We start from the raw sequence: 13,749 nt of genomic DNA, 5'->3' as shown, positions 1-13,749 counted from the left end.
AGCTGGTCTTCGCACACATGGGAGCACTGGAAAACGGAAGAGCAGCTCTCTGGCACGCGTGTATGCATGCTGGCCACCTAGTCTTTGCGCATTCATGCACACCAGAACCAGATGACCAGTGTGCATGTCGGAAAATGGAAGCTCAACTTCCTGGTGTGCGCTTGCGCCCTGGGGAACTGCTCTTCTGGTTTCCGGCAGTCCTGCCCGTGCGCTCCAGGGAGCTGCTCTTCCGGTTTTTGGCTCTCCCCCTGCGCCCACGTGCACTCCCATTTCGGCACTCGGACCCTAAAAGATTTGCCAACACTGTCCTACAGATTCACATCCCCATCCCCAAGGATCAGTAAAACCTTATTTACCTACTCTGTACTTCCTAGCCAATGCAGAGATAAATCTTTTTTGTCAAATACAGAATAGTTTTAAATTTTGTTAATTTAGATATCTCACTGCTAGTCTGATGTGTGAACCCAAGTGGGACTCAGTGCTATGCTGTCTGTAATTTTAAAAAGTGGAATGAGAGATTTTAAGATTAATAGAAAAGCAATCAATTCTATCCTGTCTTTCTAACATAACAGCATACTGCTCTACTGCAATTTTATTGCCATAGTTGATGTTGATCAATTGAACTGGAATAACTTCATTAAATAATGACTTCTTTTTATTTTTTTCTTGTAAAACCAATCTTCAATTTTCACCACTCCAATTTTATACCAAGCCATTGTTCTGTTTGCATAAAACTGTGTGATTAGATAATGCAATCATTATTTTTTCCTTCTATAATAAAATGACTTAATTTTTGTTTTTAATACTTCAATAAAATTCCACAGTATCTTCAACCTTGCCACAATCTTCTATTTTAAAATAAGATTCAACTTAAATATTCTGTTTGGCATAGCTGCCATCTTCTGGTAAAATAAAGGCATCTCACTTAGACCTAAAACAAGTAATTTTAAGGAATATATTAATCTGATTCCTCTAAATTAATAGTAGTAATCTGACATATATGATCATACGCCTTCAGCCTAAATTTGAAACTGGTTTATCCCAGTGTGACTTACAGTATTTTTCAGAGTATAAAAGCACCTTTTTCTCCCAAAAAAGAGGGTGAAAATCTCTGTGCGTCTTATACACTGAATGCAGCCTCCCGAAACCATTTCACAAAAATGGACGTGCAGAGGCCTGCAAAGTGTTCCTGGAGGCTGGGGAGGGCAAACACGAGTGAAAAATGGGCTGTTTTTTTGCCCATTTTTGCCCTCCCTCAACTCCCAGGAGCACTTTGCAGGCCACTCAAACTCTCTGCATGTCCTGTTTTTCACAAAAAATGAGGTGTGCAGAGGGTTTGGGAGGCCTGCAGAACGCAGAAACTTTTTTTTTTAAAAAATTACCTCTTCAAAATATTGGTGCATCTTATAATCCGGTGTGTCTTAGTCCGAAAAATAGGGTAACCTTTTTGTTCTCAAGACTGCTTCCCACTTTTAAAAAATATAGAGGACTCCAAAAGAGCTCTTTTTGCTTCTTGCTCTTCTAGTGTGTGTATGTGTGTGTGTATGCGTGCGTGCGTGCCAAATCAAACATTGTAATTCATGCATTGATAGAATATTTATTTCTTGAATAATGTAAAAATTATATTAAACCCTTTAGATATTAAAGGGCTGAAGCCAGCTAGCACTATTATATCCAAGTCAATCATAGCAAAGAGACAAGAGATAATATATTGCTGAGAACAAATGCTTGGAGCGATGCCACAAGAAGCCCAGCAACTACAATCCAATCTTCCAGCTATGCTTATGCAGAAATTAGGAGTTTTTCCAGTGGGAGAGAGGGAGTGGTCACATGTGGGTATTCTCAAAGCCTGATTGGTCCAAAGACTGAGAGTAAACTTCTTAAATACTCCTGCCTTCCCTTCTAACCCAATTTCCTCTCAGTCTCTTGGTCCAAGCACTGCTGAGTCAATCCTATGATTTGGTTTTAATTGGGCATTTTTAAAATTCCTTAAATTCTAAATTTGCAGCTGCGGCCCTAAGTAATAGCCATCTGCCTCGGGCGGGCAGGGAGGGCCCTGTGGGGCACTTATTCTTCCCCCCGTGGGCCAGGAGCCTCAGCCCGATCCCCGGGGTTGCGGGGGTGCCAGCTCCAGACTCGGCTGCAGGAGAGGCAGCCCCCCTCGCGTAGATTAGCTTGTAGGAGGTTTTTGGCGCCACGAGGAGCACTCGGACCGAACGCGGAGCCGCTGCTAGATTGGGCGGTTTCCCCCGCACATTCCGCCATCCGTTTGCCCGGGGAGGGGGCTCATTGGGGGAGGGAGAGCATGCCTGTGGGCTGCGTGGCCTCCCCCGACGACCAAGATAGCGGCGTGGGCGCTGGGAGATCTGGCAGAGCCGCACGCACACGGTCAGGCCCAGATTTTCACCCGCACTGGCCCCGGCGGCCATTTTATCTGCCGCCACGTGCGCGAGGCATTTCTTCAGCGCAGAGGCCGTGCCCAGCAGGAGGCCAGGCCGACGGACGGCTTCTCCCGGCCTTTCTTTCTACGAGCCAAGGGCCCAGGTCCCAGTGGGGCCTACAGAGGCCATCATTCCTTCCCCCTTCGCAGGACACGTGAGTGGGGCAATGGAGGAGGGGTCGGAACTTCCCTAGGGCCAGGTTGTGGGCCTGGAAGGGGGTGAGGGGGACCCAGGACAGGTCTGGAATCAGGGGCTCCCACATCTAGGCCTTCCATAGCCCAGCGGCCATCTAGGTCCTCCACAAGGGAGGAGGCCAGGAGTCACAGGGCCCTCGAAAGGACTTTTGCATGGGCGGAAAGGCAGGCCAAGGCTGCAGGGCCTACATCCAGAGACAGATCCCGGTCTCCTATCAGGACCATTTCGGCACACTCCTCGCCCAGAGGGTTCACTCCTTCTTCCCCCTCGGCCTCGCCCGCCATATCTCGCGGCTACTCCAGGCGGAGGGTGTCTCCCTCTCCCTCCCCCTCAAAATCTTAAAATTTTCACTAGACTGATGAAAAAGCAGAAGTTTGTTCAATATAAACTTGCTTTTGTGGAGGTCCTTAAATCATGAATGTTCTGAGGGAGTATTTCTTCTGACATTTATTTATTCATCAAATTTGTATAGCCACCCATCTCACAAAACACAACTATGGGTTGGGTATAGCAACTGAACATAGCATTTGTTACTAGGCTACAATAAAATAAATCTCAATACACTTGGAAATGCAGGCTAGGTATTGTGGGACATGGAGGTATAGACAGCAAAGGGTGGGGAAGGCTTGGAAGAAAAGGAAAGGAAAGGAAAGGAAAGGAAAAGCAATAGCCACTATGTCGTACTTCTCTCCATCATTCATCCTGACTGTGAAGCAGAATTGACACTGGTACAGGGTCTCCTTTGAAGAATAACAGTCAGAAGCAAAGCACCACAACAAAAGAATATTGTTTCCTTTCCCACCATCCCAGTAGGAAGAAGCCAGGGATAGAACAGAATGTTTTGCTAACTACTTGCTCCAGGGAGAAGAATGTGACCTACTTTTGTATACAGTGAAGCAAGTAGAGAAACTATTCAGAGTGTATCTCATTCGCCTTGGTCACTAAGACATTAGTTTTGCAATTTCTTCTGAAACATTTCCACGATTTAGGTTAAAAAAAACTTTTTATGCTGCTTTTTCCAATTTTTATGGTATGTTTAGTCTGATCTCTGTTTTCTTTTCCCTTTTGGTTTTAGAAAGGCATCATGTTAGAATCTGGGAGACCGTGAATTCTAGTTCCACCTTAGGTATAAAACCAGATGGGTGACCTTGGACCAGTCACTTTCTCTCAGCTCTAGGAAGAAGTAATGGCAAACTACTTCTGAAAGCCTACAGGAACTTACCCATGCTTGTTGCCAGACTTAAGACTAACTCAAAGTCACAATAAATATTATTAATGTTAAAGGAGCACACAATTCCTGATTAATTTGGAAACATTTGGTCAGATCGCAGTAAAAACCAATTAAGCTACCAAGACCTCAGAACATAGACATTCAATAGGTAAAGGTTCCCCCACTCATGCTAGTCGTTTCTGGCTCTAGGGGCAGTGCTCATCTCCGTTTCTAAGCCGAGGAGCCAGCGCTGTCCAAAGACGTCTCTGTGGTCATGTGGCCGGCATGACTAAATACCAAAGGTGCACAGAGCACTGTTAATTTCCCACTGTAGTAGTCCCTATTTTTCTACTTGCATTTTTTATGTTCTATAGAGACAATCAAAAAACTAAAACACCTCCTGACCAGCAATCAATACCCAGATAAGAAGAGATTAACACCAAGATTAATATTAGACACACAAGCTAACAGTAAATAAACAACCTAATCAAGGAACCACCAAGAACACTGACAGGGTAAGCCATTTGTATATAAACAAAGAGCAAATACCACCACCTTCTAGTGCTGATAGATGTTACCTAGTTGGATAATGAAACTGCAAAAAAAACCAACAATCAAGCTCAGAGAGCACCAAGAACTCCCCAAACACACAGACATCACAATAAAATTTTGAATTCCACAATGGTCAAAGTGGGCAAATACTGGTTGTCTTTGACTTATGACCAGAACCGAGCCCAACATTTCTTTTTTTTCCTTTTTTTAAAAGAATTTTATTGATTTTTAAACATTAGAGCCCAACATTTCTGTTGCTAAGCGAAACATTGTTAAGTGAATTTTGGCCCATTTTATGACCTTTCTTGCCACAGTTGTTAAGCGAATCACTGCAGTGCTTAAGTAAGACAGTTGTTAAGTGAATCTGGCTTCTTCATTGATGTTGCTGGTCAGAAAGTTACAAAAGGTGATCACATGATCCAGGGATATTGCATCCTTCATATATAGGAGTCAGTTGCCAAGCGTCTGAATTTTGATCACATGACCATGGGGATGCAGAAATAGTCAGGTGAAAAATGACCATAAGTCACTTTTTTCAGTGCCATTATAACCTTGAATAGTCACTAAATGAACTGTTGTAAATCGAGGCCTACTTGTATATTTTTACAAATAGTCACCTAGAATATTATGCTAACATTCCCTCGTGAGAATTTTGTTAGTTTATTATCCCATTCATCAACCTTCTAAACCAATTTAATATACTGCACGCCACCAATGATATGCACACACCCCAAGCAGTTCTTCCACATCAATACACTTCAGTGATGAAATATTGATGCCAAACAGTCCATTTTAATGAAGAACAGCCCCCTTCCTCCAATATAACATTGTGCGGAATGATGCACGAGATTAGGCAATTTATGGATTAACAACAAAAGTAGAAAAGGCAAAATTAAAAGGCTACTAAAGTCCCAAGATAGAATTGTGGCATTTTCATGAATTCTTGTGTTTGCTGTAAACTATCCCAGAATTGCTCCTAAGGCAGATTTTCTGGACTGCCCCAACAGCATCCTACATGAAGCTATATTAAACTCAATGAAACTTTAAAAAAACCCACATCTCTAGAATTACACTAATATACAATCAAACATCTGGTGATTCAATCTCCACAGCAAAATGCAGCCTGTGAGAAAAATATACATTTTTAAAAAAAATCCACTGCTAATTTCTTTGCGCGTTGAAATTTATTTAAACAATATTTTGTTGAAGTTTGAGATTTTCAGAGAAAACTATTCTGAAAATAAGGAATAACTATGAGGTCTCTGTCTGTTCAGTGATATTGACAAGCTTCCCAGGGCAAAATATTGGGGAAAATACTAGGTACTACAAGTCACTCCACCAAACAGGAGGAAAAACACACACATACTGTACAACTATATATACACACCTACTCCTCATTTAATGATTTTGTTCACAGCTCAAACAACTACTAGGTTATTAAGCAAAATGGTTGCTAAATGAACACATGACAGAGAGAGGAAGAGGGGTGAGGGAGGGAGAGGAGGAAGAGCAGGAGGAGGAGAGAGAAAGATATTGAAAAGGTCATGGTTGCTGTCATCTCTTTCGGATAAATTTCTCTTGTGCAGCTTCGCCAGCATTATTCTCACTCCAGTGTGCATTGTTAACAGATGTATATGAAATTTGATTGTAATTGCATGCATTGGTCAAAAAAGTATTGTATTACTGCTGTGTTTGCTAAACAAATTAAGTGCTAAATGAGGCGTGGTTATATATAAAACCGGTCAAATCCATAAATATTTTTCAACAGATTCAGAGAAAAGAATTAATTGTGGGCATGAAATGAAATATTGCGAAAATTAAATAATGCAAAACTTTAAAATATGGCATTCGCAAGTATATTCAGTTTGCATGTTTGTATTTTACACAGAATTTCTTATAGATGTCCTGTCTATCACTGATCAAAATCAATACGCAGTGCTTAGTATCAGTCCAATTTCGGGGTATACTTGTTAAAAATGTACAAAGTGTGTAATCTGATTCACTTTGCAGGAAGTGATTAGAATATAAAAATGATTTCATTTCTTTTTTCTTTCTTTTCTTTTCTTTCTTTCTAGTACTAGAAATTGGAGTCCTTCACTGTGACAATCTCTCAAGAGCTTCTGAACAAATGTACCTTCAAATTAGAAGTGAAAAAAATAATCAGTTGTGAATTGGGGACAAATTTGAACATATTGCTTGTATCAGATTTCACAAAAGTAATAGCATTCATTTTCAATAAATTCACAATAAATCATGTCTGAAAAGAAGGAAACAGTACTGAAAGTTGTATGCAGTAGCTATACTGAAACAAGCAGAAGGCTTTCTATTCGGAGAATTTGAATTTAAATTTCTAGGATTATTTGGATGATTATAAAGAAGTTCTTGGGCTATTCAAATTAACTATTACATACATCAGTGAGAGATATGTACAAACTATTTTATAATAAGCAGACAATCCAAAGCATTAATGATTAATAAAATTATATTCTTAAAATCATAGAAAATATCTATCTATACTTTCTAATGTTCCTTTTAGTCATTTTATCCATAATGAAATCTACAACTAGTTTATATGTATTCATCAAGATTAGAACTATTACATCCTTTCTCTTAGCTTTCGAGGCGCACAACATATCTATTTTCTCTTCTTTCATTTCATTTCATTTATGCCATTTACCAAATTATCCTCTTACATTGTCAATCTTCAATAAGCCAGGTTCATTAGATATTGATCTCTGCTGCCCATCATAACTGGTCAAATGAGTTTTTCATATTGCACTTCTTAGTAAAACGAAGAAAATGTAGACTAGGTTATGAGCCTTAGTCCTACAAATGCCATCTTTTCTAGTAACAATAAAAACAATCTCAGTCAATTATCACCCCAAAGCATAAACATAGCCTAGTTTTACCCCAAGCAAGTTTATACAATTATTTGCAAGATACGGTATCTAATTTAGTGACTGCTTTGCAAACCTACATCACACCCCACTACTGTGATGCATTGACATTTAATCAGGGTTTTCAGTATGTTTCACCTCTCAAAGAACTTATATATTTGCTCATGTTTCATGTGTTATTCATGTCTCATTGTTCTGTCTTTTTATTTGTACTTCTTTGAGTAAATGTTTGCTTTTTTTTCTCCTTTATTTCCCTCACACATATATAAAATAAGGAAGGAAATGTTATAGTGGCCATTGTCTTGAGTCACACTCAAACCAAGGAGATCCAGATAGAAATTCTCATACATGCTTGCACTGAGTGATTATTCCCCTAATATAGAGTCACTTCAGGAGGATAAAAAGCAGGTATCTTGAAAGCATGATGGAATTAAATAGAATAAATAACATACATTTATTCTATAAACAAGATTAAAAGTTACTACTTCGTACTGCAAATACTAAAAAGATCTAGAAAAAGATCTAATTATTACTTTGAAAAAGATAAATTACTTCAGAAATGAAGTATGAAACCTTGTTGATCCAATTTATGTGCAACACATTTTTGTAGCCTATGCCAACTTGTAGATAAAAAAAAGGACAAAAACACTTTTTTTATCCCAAGAGCTCCCAACAGATGGCAACATAAGACCGCATATAAATTCAGCTTGTTGCCTGAAAATGAACATTCCAAAAATGTTACATACATCAGATGAATCCTTCTCTACCTTTTATTTTTCTCCCAAACCCACCAATCAAAAATGTGGAGGCAATATTTCGATTATGCTATATAGATATATGCTTACAAATTCTGCTGCATGTTTGCAGGTTTTCCCATTTATTTAAGATGTCATAATCACTACTTGCATCTGTTTATTATACTCCATTAAAGATACTGATTTTGATTCTGAATTCACAAACTCTGCTTTTGAACTGTAACTCAAATTGTTTACGGTTTCTAACCGTAAGGAAAAACACACACATACTGTATAAAATTCCCACAATGATTGTCCCAGTTCTCCATACCTATGCTCAGTAGATATTGGATATTCTGGCATCCAGATATAGACATACCTCGGATATATTGTGAGTTTGATTCCAGACTATTACAATAAACGAATGTTTCAATAAAGCAAGTTACATTAATTTTTCTGTTTCCGTGCATTTAAAACAGTGGTTCTCAACCTGTGGGTCAGGACCCCTTGCACAGGGGTCGCCTAAGACCATTGGAAAACACATATTTTCGATGGTCTTAGGAACCGAGACACCAATTTTATGGTTGGGGGTCACCACAACATGAGGAACTGTATTAAAGGGTTGCAGCATTGGGAAGGTTGAGAACCACTGATTTAAAAGTTATATTGCAACAGCTTTATGTATAAAAATGTACATACCTTAATTAAAAAAATAATTGATAAAAATGCTAATCGTCATCTGATTAATAATAATGAAAAAGGCTGAAATATTGCAAAGACTGCAATAATTATCAAAATGTGGCACAGAGACAGAAACTGAGCAAATGCTGTTGGAAAATTAGCACAATAGATATGCTTGACACAGGATTGGGACAAATCTTCAATTTGTAAAAAAACAAACAAAAAAAACCCCACAACGCACAACAAAACAAAGCACACAAAAAAGGCATACTATTTGCCTGCATACAGATGGGCCTAGATCTACAACCGTTCATTTAATAACTGTTCAAAGTTACCACACTGAAAAGAAGGCGTTAAAACTAATCCTTGAAGTTACAACTATCATAGCATCTCTACAATCATTGGTATTCAGGAAGTATTTATGACAGTTGAAGTATCCCAAAGTCATGTGATTGTCATTTGTTAGTAACCCTAACCCTAAATTTCCCAGCTGGTGACAAAGTCAATGGGAGAAACCAGAATCATTTCACAACTCCAGATTCACAACCAATCTTTCACACACAAAAAGTAGTAAATCAGGTGCAACTCATTTAACAATTGCTTTACTTAGCAACCGAAATTCTGATCCCAATTATGGTCATAGATCAAGGACTACTTGTACTCCATATTTTATATTCTCTCTTCATATATTCTTATTGTAATGTAGCTTTATGAGTATTACTATTCAGAATACTAATGTTTTATGAATGCTTTATTCCATACAGAGAAGCATCTGGCATCCTCTTCATTACTTTTTTGGGGGTGAGATAAATTTTAGATTTCCAGTGTTCATCAAACATGAGCCTTGAGGCTTTCAAATATTTTATCTTACTTTCTTGGTGATTTTTAAATCAATATACTATCATCATACATGCCCCATTGCATCCTCTATTCCTGCAGTTCCCAAGAAACAAAGTACAAAACCCAAAATATACACACACAAAAATACTCTCCAATGAATGTTTACAGTCTCTTCCTGAACACCACCTAGAATCTTTTTGCAGTAACGTCATTTCAGTCTGTACACACATTCTGGTATTTATCAGTATGGATCAATCCTCTTTATATATTGATATATATATTTAATTATATATTCATTTATGAATATCTGAGCTTCAAAAAATAAACCCAAATACCTTATTTCTGCAGGTGCCAAATTAGGATCCAGAGAAACTGTCTCAGTTGTAATTTCCACTTTTCGTACGCTCCCAAAAAAATCAGTTATCAAGACATTGTCAGGATTTCTCTGAAACAGATCTGTCCGGTGTCCAGGTGTTGATACACACAAACTTTTAGGGCATACCTGAAACTATAAAGAAGGTATTTCATTTCAAATCTTCATGAAAACCTTTACTGCATTTCTGTTCCCAACTAGGTGTTTGTCCCTACAGTGATCATCCATACAACTTGTGACATGGTTTTCCAATTCCCCAATAGGAATAATATTGGAATCTAGATAGTTTTATTCCTTTTTAGAGTGAAAGGATTAATTTAACATAACTGACAAGCCATATTTCTATCACTGGTATCTTGTTACAGAGTTATATATATTTCCACTCCAAATTACAGATTCCAATTATTTGAATAATTTTCTAGAAATTCCATAATTTGGTGTCATATTAAAATCCATTTACCTACAAACCAATCAAATACTAGTTGGAAATCAGCAATTTCTAAAAGTAACTGTTTGCCTCAATCAAAGAGTATAAAGAACAAAGCAAAAATAGAATATTCAAGCAGAGGACATAATTCTATCTATCTATCAAAAAATAAAATAAAATTTAAAACTGTTAAAACAAGTCCTTGTAAATCTGCTATAAGATCGGCAAATTGTACACTAATTTCTTTTTCTTTTTTTTATAAACAAAGTTTTATTGGGTTTTTTTAAAATTTGCAAGGAAAAAGGTAGTGGAAAAAGTATACAAATTTTGGCAGTTGCAAAGTGTGGTAGGCGCCCCCTCCCTCCAAACTCATAGTATACATCTGGGTAAAAGTCATTAATACATAGTCATATATAGTCAGCATATTAATTCTGTTGGTACTTTCAATCAATTTAATACATAGTAGTATATAGTCCACATATTAATTCCATTGGTACTTTCGATCAGTTTATGTCAAAAAGATTTTCTTATTCATTTTTGTGATCTGAGCTTTCTTGGTATTGCCCCATCTCCCCCCGCCGGCAGACCTCCGGCCCCTCCCGTGTCCTGCGTGTCTGTTGTAGGATCTTCTGTTTTTTCTAGGTGTGTTTTATTTTTTTCCATAAAGGCCTGTGCCTCTATGGGTGTGTTGATTCTAATTCTTGTCTCCTCCCAGAATATTAACATACCTTCAGGCATCAACCATCTGAACCACACCCCCTTCTGGTATAATTTATTCGCTAATTGCGAATAATTTTTTCTTTTTTCCCTCACTTTCTTGGGGATCTGCTTCAGAATGGTTATCTCCCTATCATGGTATGTCAGGGCTTGCCCCCTTTGTGCACCCAGAATTTCGTCTCTTGTGCTTTTTCTGAGGAATTTAATATGTACCTCCCTGGGTACGTTGTGTGTTCTAGCATAGGCTGAGTTCACTCTATAAACCAGATCTATCTCCCATTCCATCTGTTGTTTTTCTTTATGGATATATTCGGCCAGTATATTTATCATGATGTCCCTTATGTTTTCATCATCTGCTTCCATCACGTTTTGAAATCTAAGATAAAAGGACATTCTCTCAAATTCTGTTTTCATTTGTTGGGTATCAAGTTCTTTGTTTCCCTTCTGCACTGCTTCCACCCCCTCCCTCATCTCAGCCGCCCCACCCTCCAAAAGGTCCAGTCTCTGTGAGTTCTTATAAATTTGGGCTTGATTCTCTTTAATTTCTTCTTTCATTTCCTTTAATTGTTTCTTAATTTCCTCTTGTCCCTGTAAAAGTTGCTGAAGCATTTGTTGCAAATCCATCTCTGTACTTTTAGGTTGCATCAGGTCTGTTATCTTTGATTTGTGTAGCAGGGCTGGAAGTTGCTGATGTTGGGGCAGAGGTGGCAAAGCCAGGCTTTCCAGGAGGTGGTCTTTTAGGAGACATTGTTTATAGAATAAAGAGTTCAGTCAGTGTAGAGAATGGACAGTCAGAGCGGCAGAGCAGCCAGAAGAGTCCAGGAGGCAGAAGGTCCAGGCAGAAGAGAGTTTCTCTAATCACCCTGGCAGTAGAGCAAAGTTTTTCACTCCAGGGAGTTCAAAGAGTAGCAATCCACAAGAGATTTATCTGAGTAGCACGGAGATAAAGACCGGAAGCCTGAATTTTTAAAGGTGGAGTCAGGTTTCACCGTTCATGAAGACAACGGAAGTGTGCCATCTTGCCCTGCCAGCTTCGGGTTTAGAGGCATAACAAAGTTTTCAAAGTTCCCAAAGTTTTCAGATCATCAGTAATTATGGGGTTAAGTTCAAAGAAAGTCACTTTAAGCAGGGGTGTGGCATCATTGGTTGGCTCTCCCCCCTCCTCCTTCCCCTGGGGCTGAGAGCAGAATTGTTCCAAGCCGCCTGTCCGAGGGGGGGGGGAAATCCCCCTCCCTCTAGCCGCGCCTCCCAAGTTAGCCGAAAGAAAAAGTTTTAAACTGCTGAAAAGTTCTTCAATTCAATAAAGGGATTGGAGGGGGGTATGCGCCTCACCGCACCGCCGCTGCTTCCTTCTGCTTTTTCATTCTCCACGCAGCATTCAGCGAAGACGCCCACGTGTCCTCCGATCTGCTCCCCGGTGCCTTGGGCGAAGCGGGGGACCTCCCGCCGGCCGCCGCCGATCCAGGGATCCCCCGCGATGCCGCCCCTCCGGCAGGACGCCTCTGCGGAGCGTCCTGTGCCCCCCAAGGAGTGGGGAAGCCCACCGAGGAGCCGGAGCGAGCAAACACTTGCTCGTCGCTGGTGGCCGCCGGAACCGGAAGTCAAATTGTACACTAATTTCTAACTCGCTGGCCCATTGTCACAATATTTCCAAGATGACATTTTATTTATCGGTTAATTCTATGGTTTCTAGTAAGTTAATGGATTCCAGAGAACACAAAGTTTATTATGAGACAAACTTGTTCAGAATGGAATGGTCTGTTTATCATTATAATACAGGTAGTCCTCAACTTATGACTGCTCACTTAGTAACCATTCAAAGTTGTAACAAAGCCCTTCAGACCTACTTACAACCCAGTTTTAAGGTTCCAATGGCTTCCCCCCCCCCAATAGTCATGTGATGACATTATGGGTGCTTGGCAACAGTCCCAAGTTTAGAACTGTTTGCAGCATCCTGCTGTCACATGACCATGATTTTTGGCATTTTGGGGCAAAAAGCAGTATTTACTTCCAATTTCTGGCAAAAATGCCCTTTCGGGAAATCACTTAATGGTTGCCGGATTCCCTAATCACTGGCACAACAACAGTCATAAAATCAGGCATGGTCACACTTAACCACCATGACTTACAAAGGTAACTCCAGGCTCAATTATGGTTGTAAATCGATGATTATCTATATATCCTTCATTCTCAAATGTATACCCTATATATATATCCTTTAAAAATATATTTTTGTCTGATTTAATAATGAAACTTCTTTCTCAGATGAACATTGGTTGCTTACTCAGTTCTATATCAGCATCAAGCTTGGCAATGTGAGCTGTTTACTGCAAAGTTGGTGCCATCTTTTCTAGTGACAAGATAACCTGCAACTGCATCTGTAAACTTCAATACTAGATGATTTTACACAGCTGCTCTCTCAGGTGAAAAAAGACTTTTGAGATTTAGGTTCACAGCTCGTATCTTTTGGCATAGTATGTTAAGCAAGATTGAATTTAAAGAGGACATCGCTCAAATCTGCAAAACAGGATATGAGTGGATAGCATGTGCAAAAGAACTTTTTGCTTAACATAATATGAAAGATGTGGAGAGACAAGCTAATTCTTATCTATTAATATATGAATATATATATTGCTTCTTATATCACCTGGCTATACACATGTATGCAGAATTTCCATTTAG

The 13,749-nt window shown here is 39.2% G+C and overlaps 1 protein-coding gene across 1 annotated transcript in view; it reads right to left on the bottom strand.

Annotated features, from left to right (window-relative positions):
• The window catches only part of PIGK (phosphatidylinositol glycan anchor biosynthesis class K), a 131,455-nt gene that overhangs the window by 100,073 nt on the left and 17,633 nt on the right, over positions 1-13,749 (bottom strand). Inside the window, exon 9 of the mRNA XM_081949013.1 lies at positions 9,886-10,058. Coding sequence (XP_081805139.1) covers positions 9,886-10,058 — 173 coding nt within the window. The remainder of the gene's footprint in view (positions 1-9,885; positions 10,059-13,749) is intronic.

This window comes from Natrix helvetica, assembly GCF_964273705.1.
Source record: "Natrix helvetica genome assembly, chromosome: 3".
NCBI lineage: Eukaryota > Metazoa > Chordata > Lepidosauria > Squamata > Natricidae > Natrix > Natrix helvetica.
Note: the sequence above shows the minus strand (reverse complement) of the source record. Positions and strands in the feature narration are given on the sequence as shown.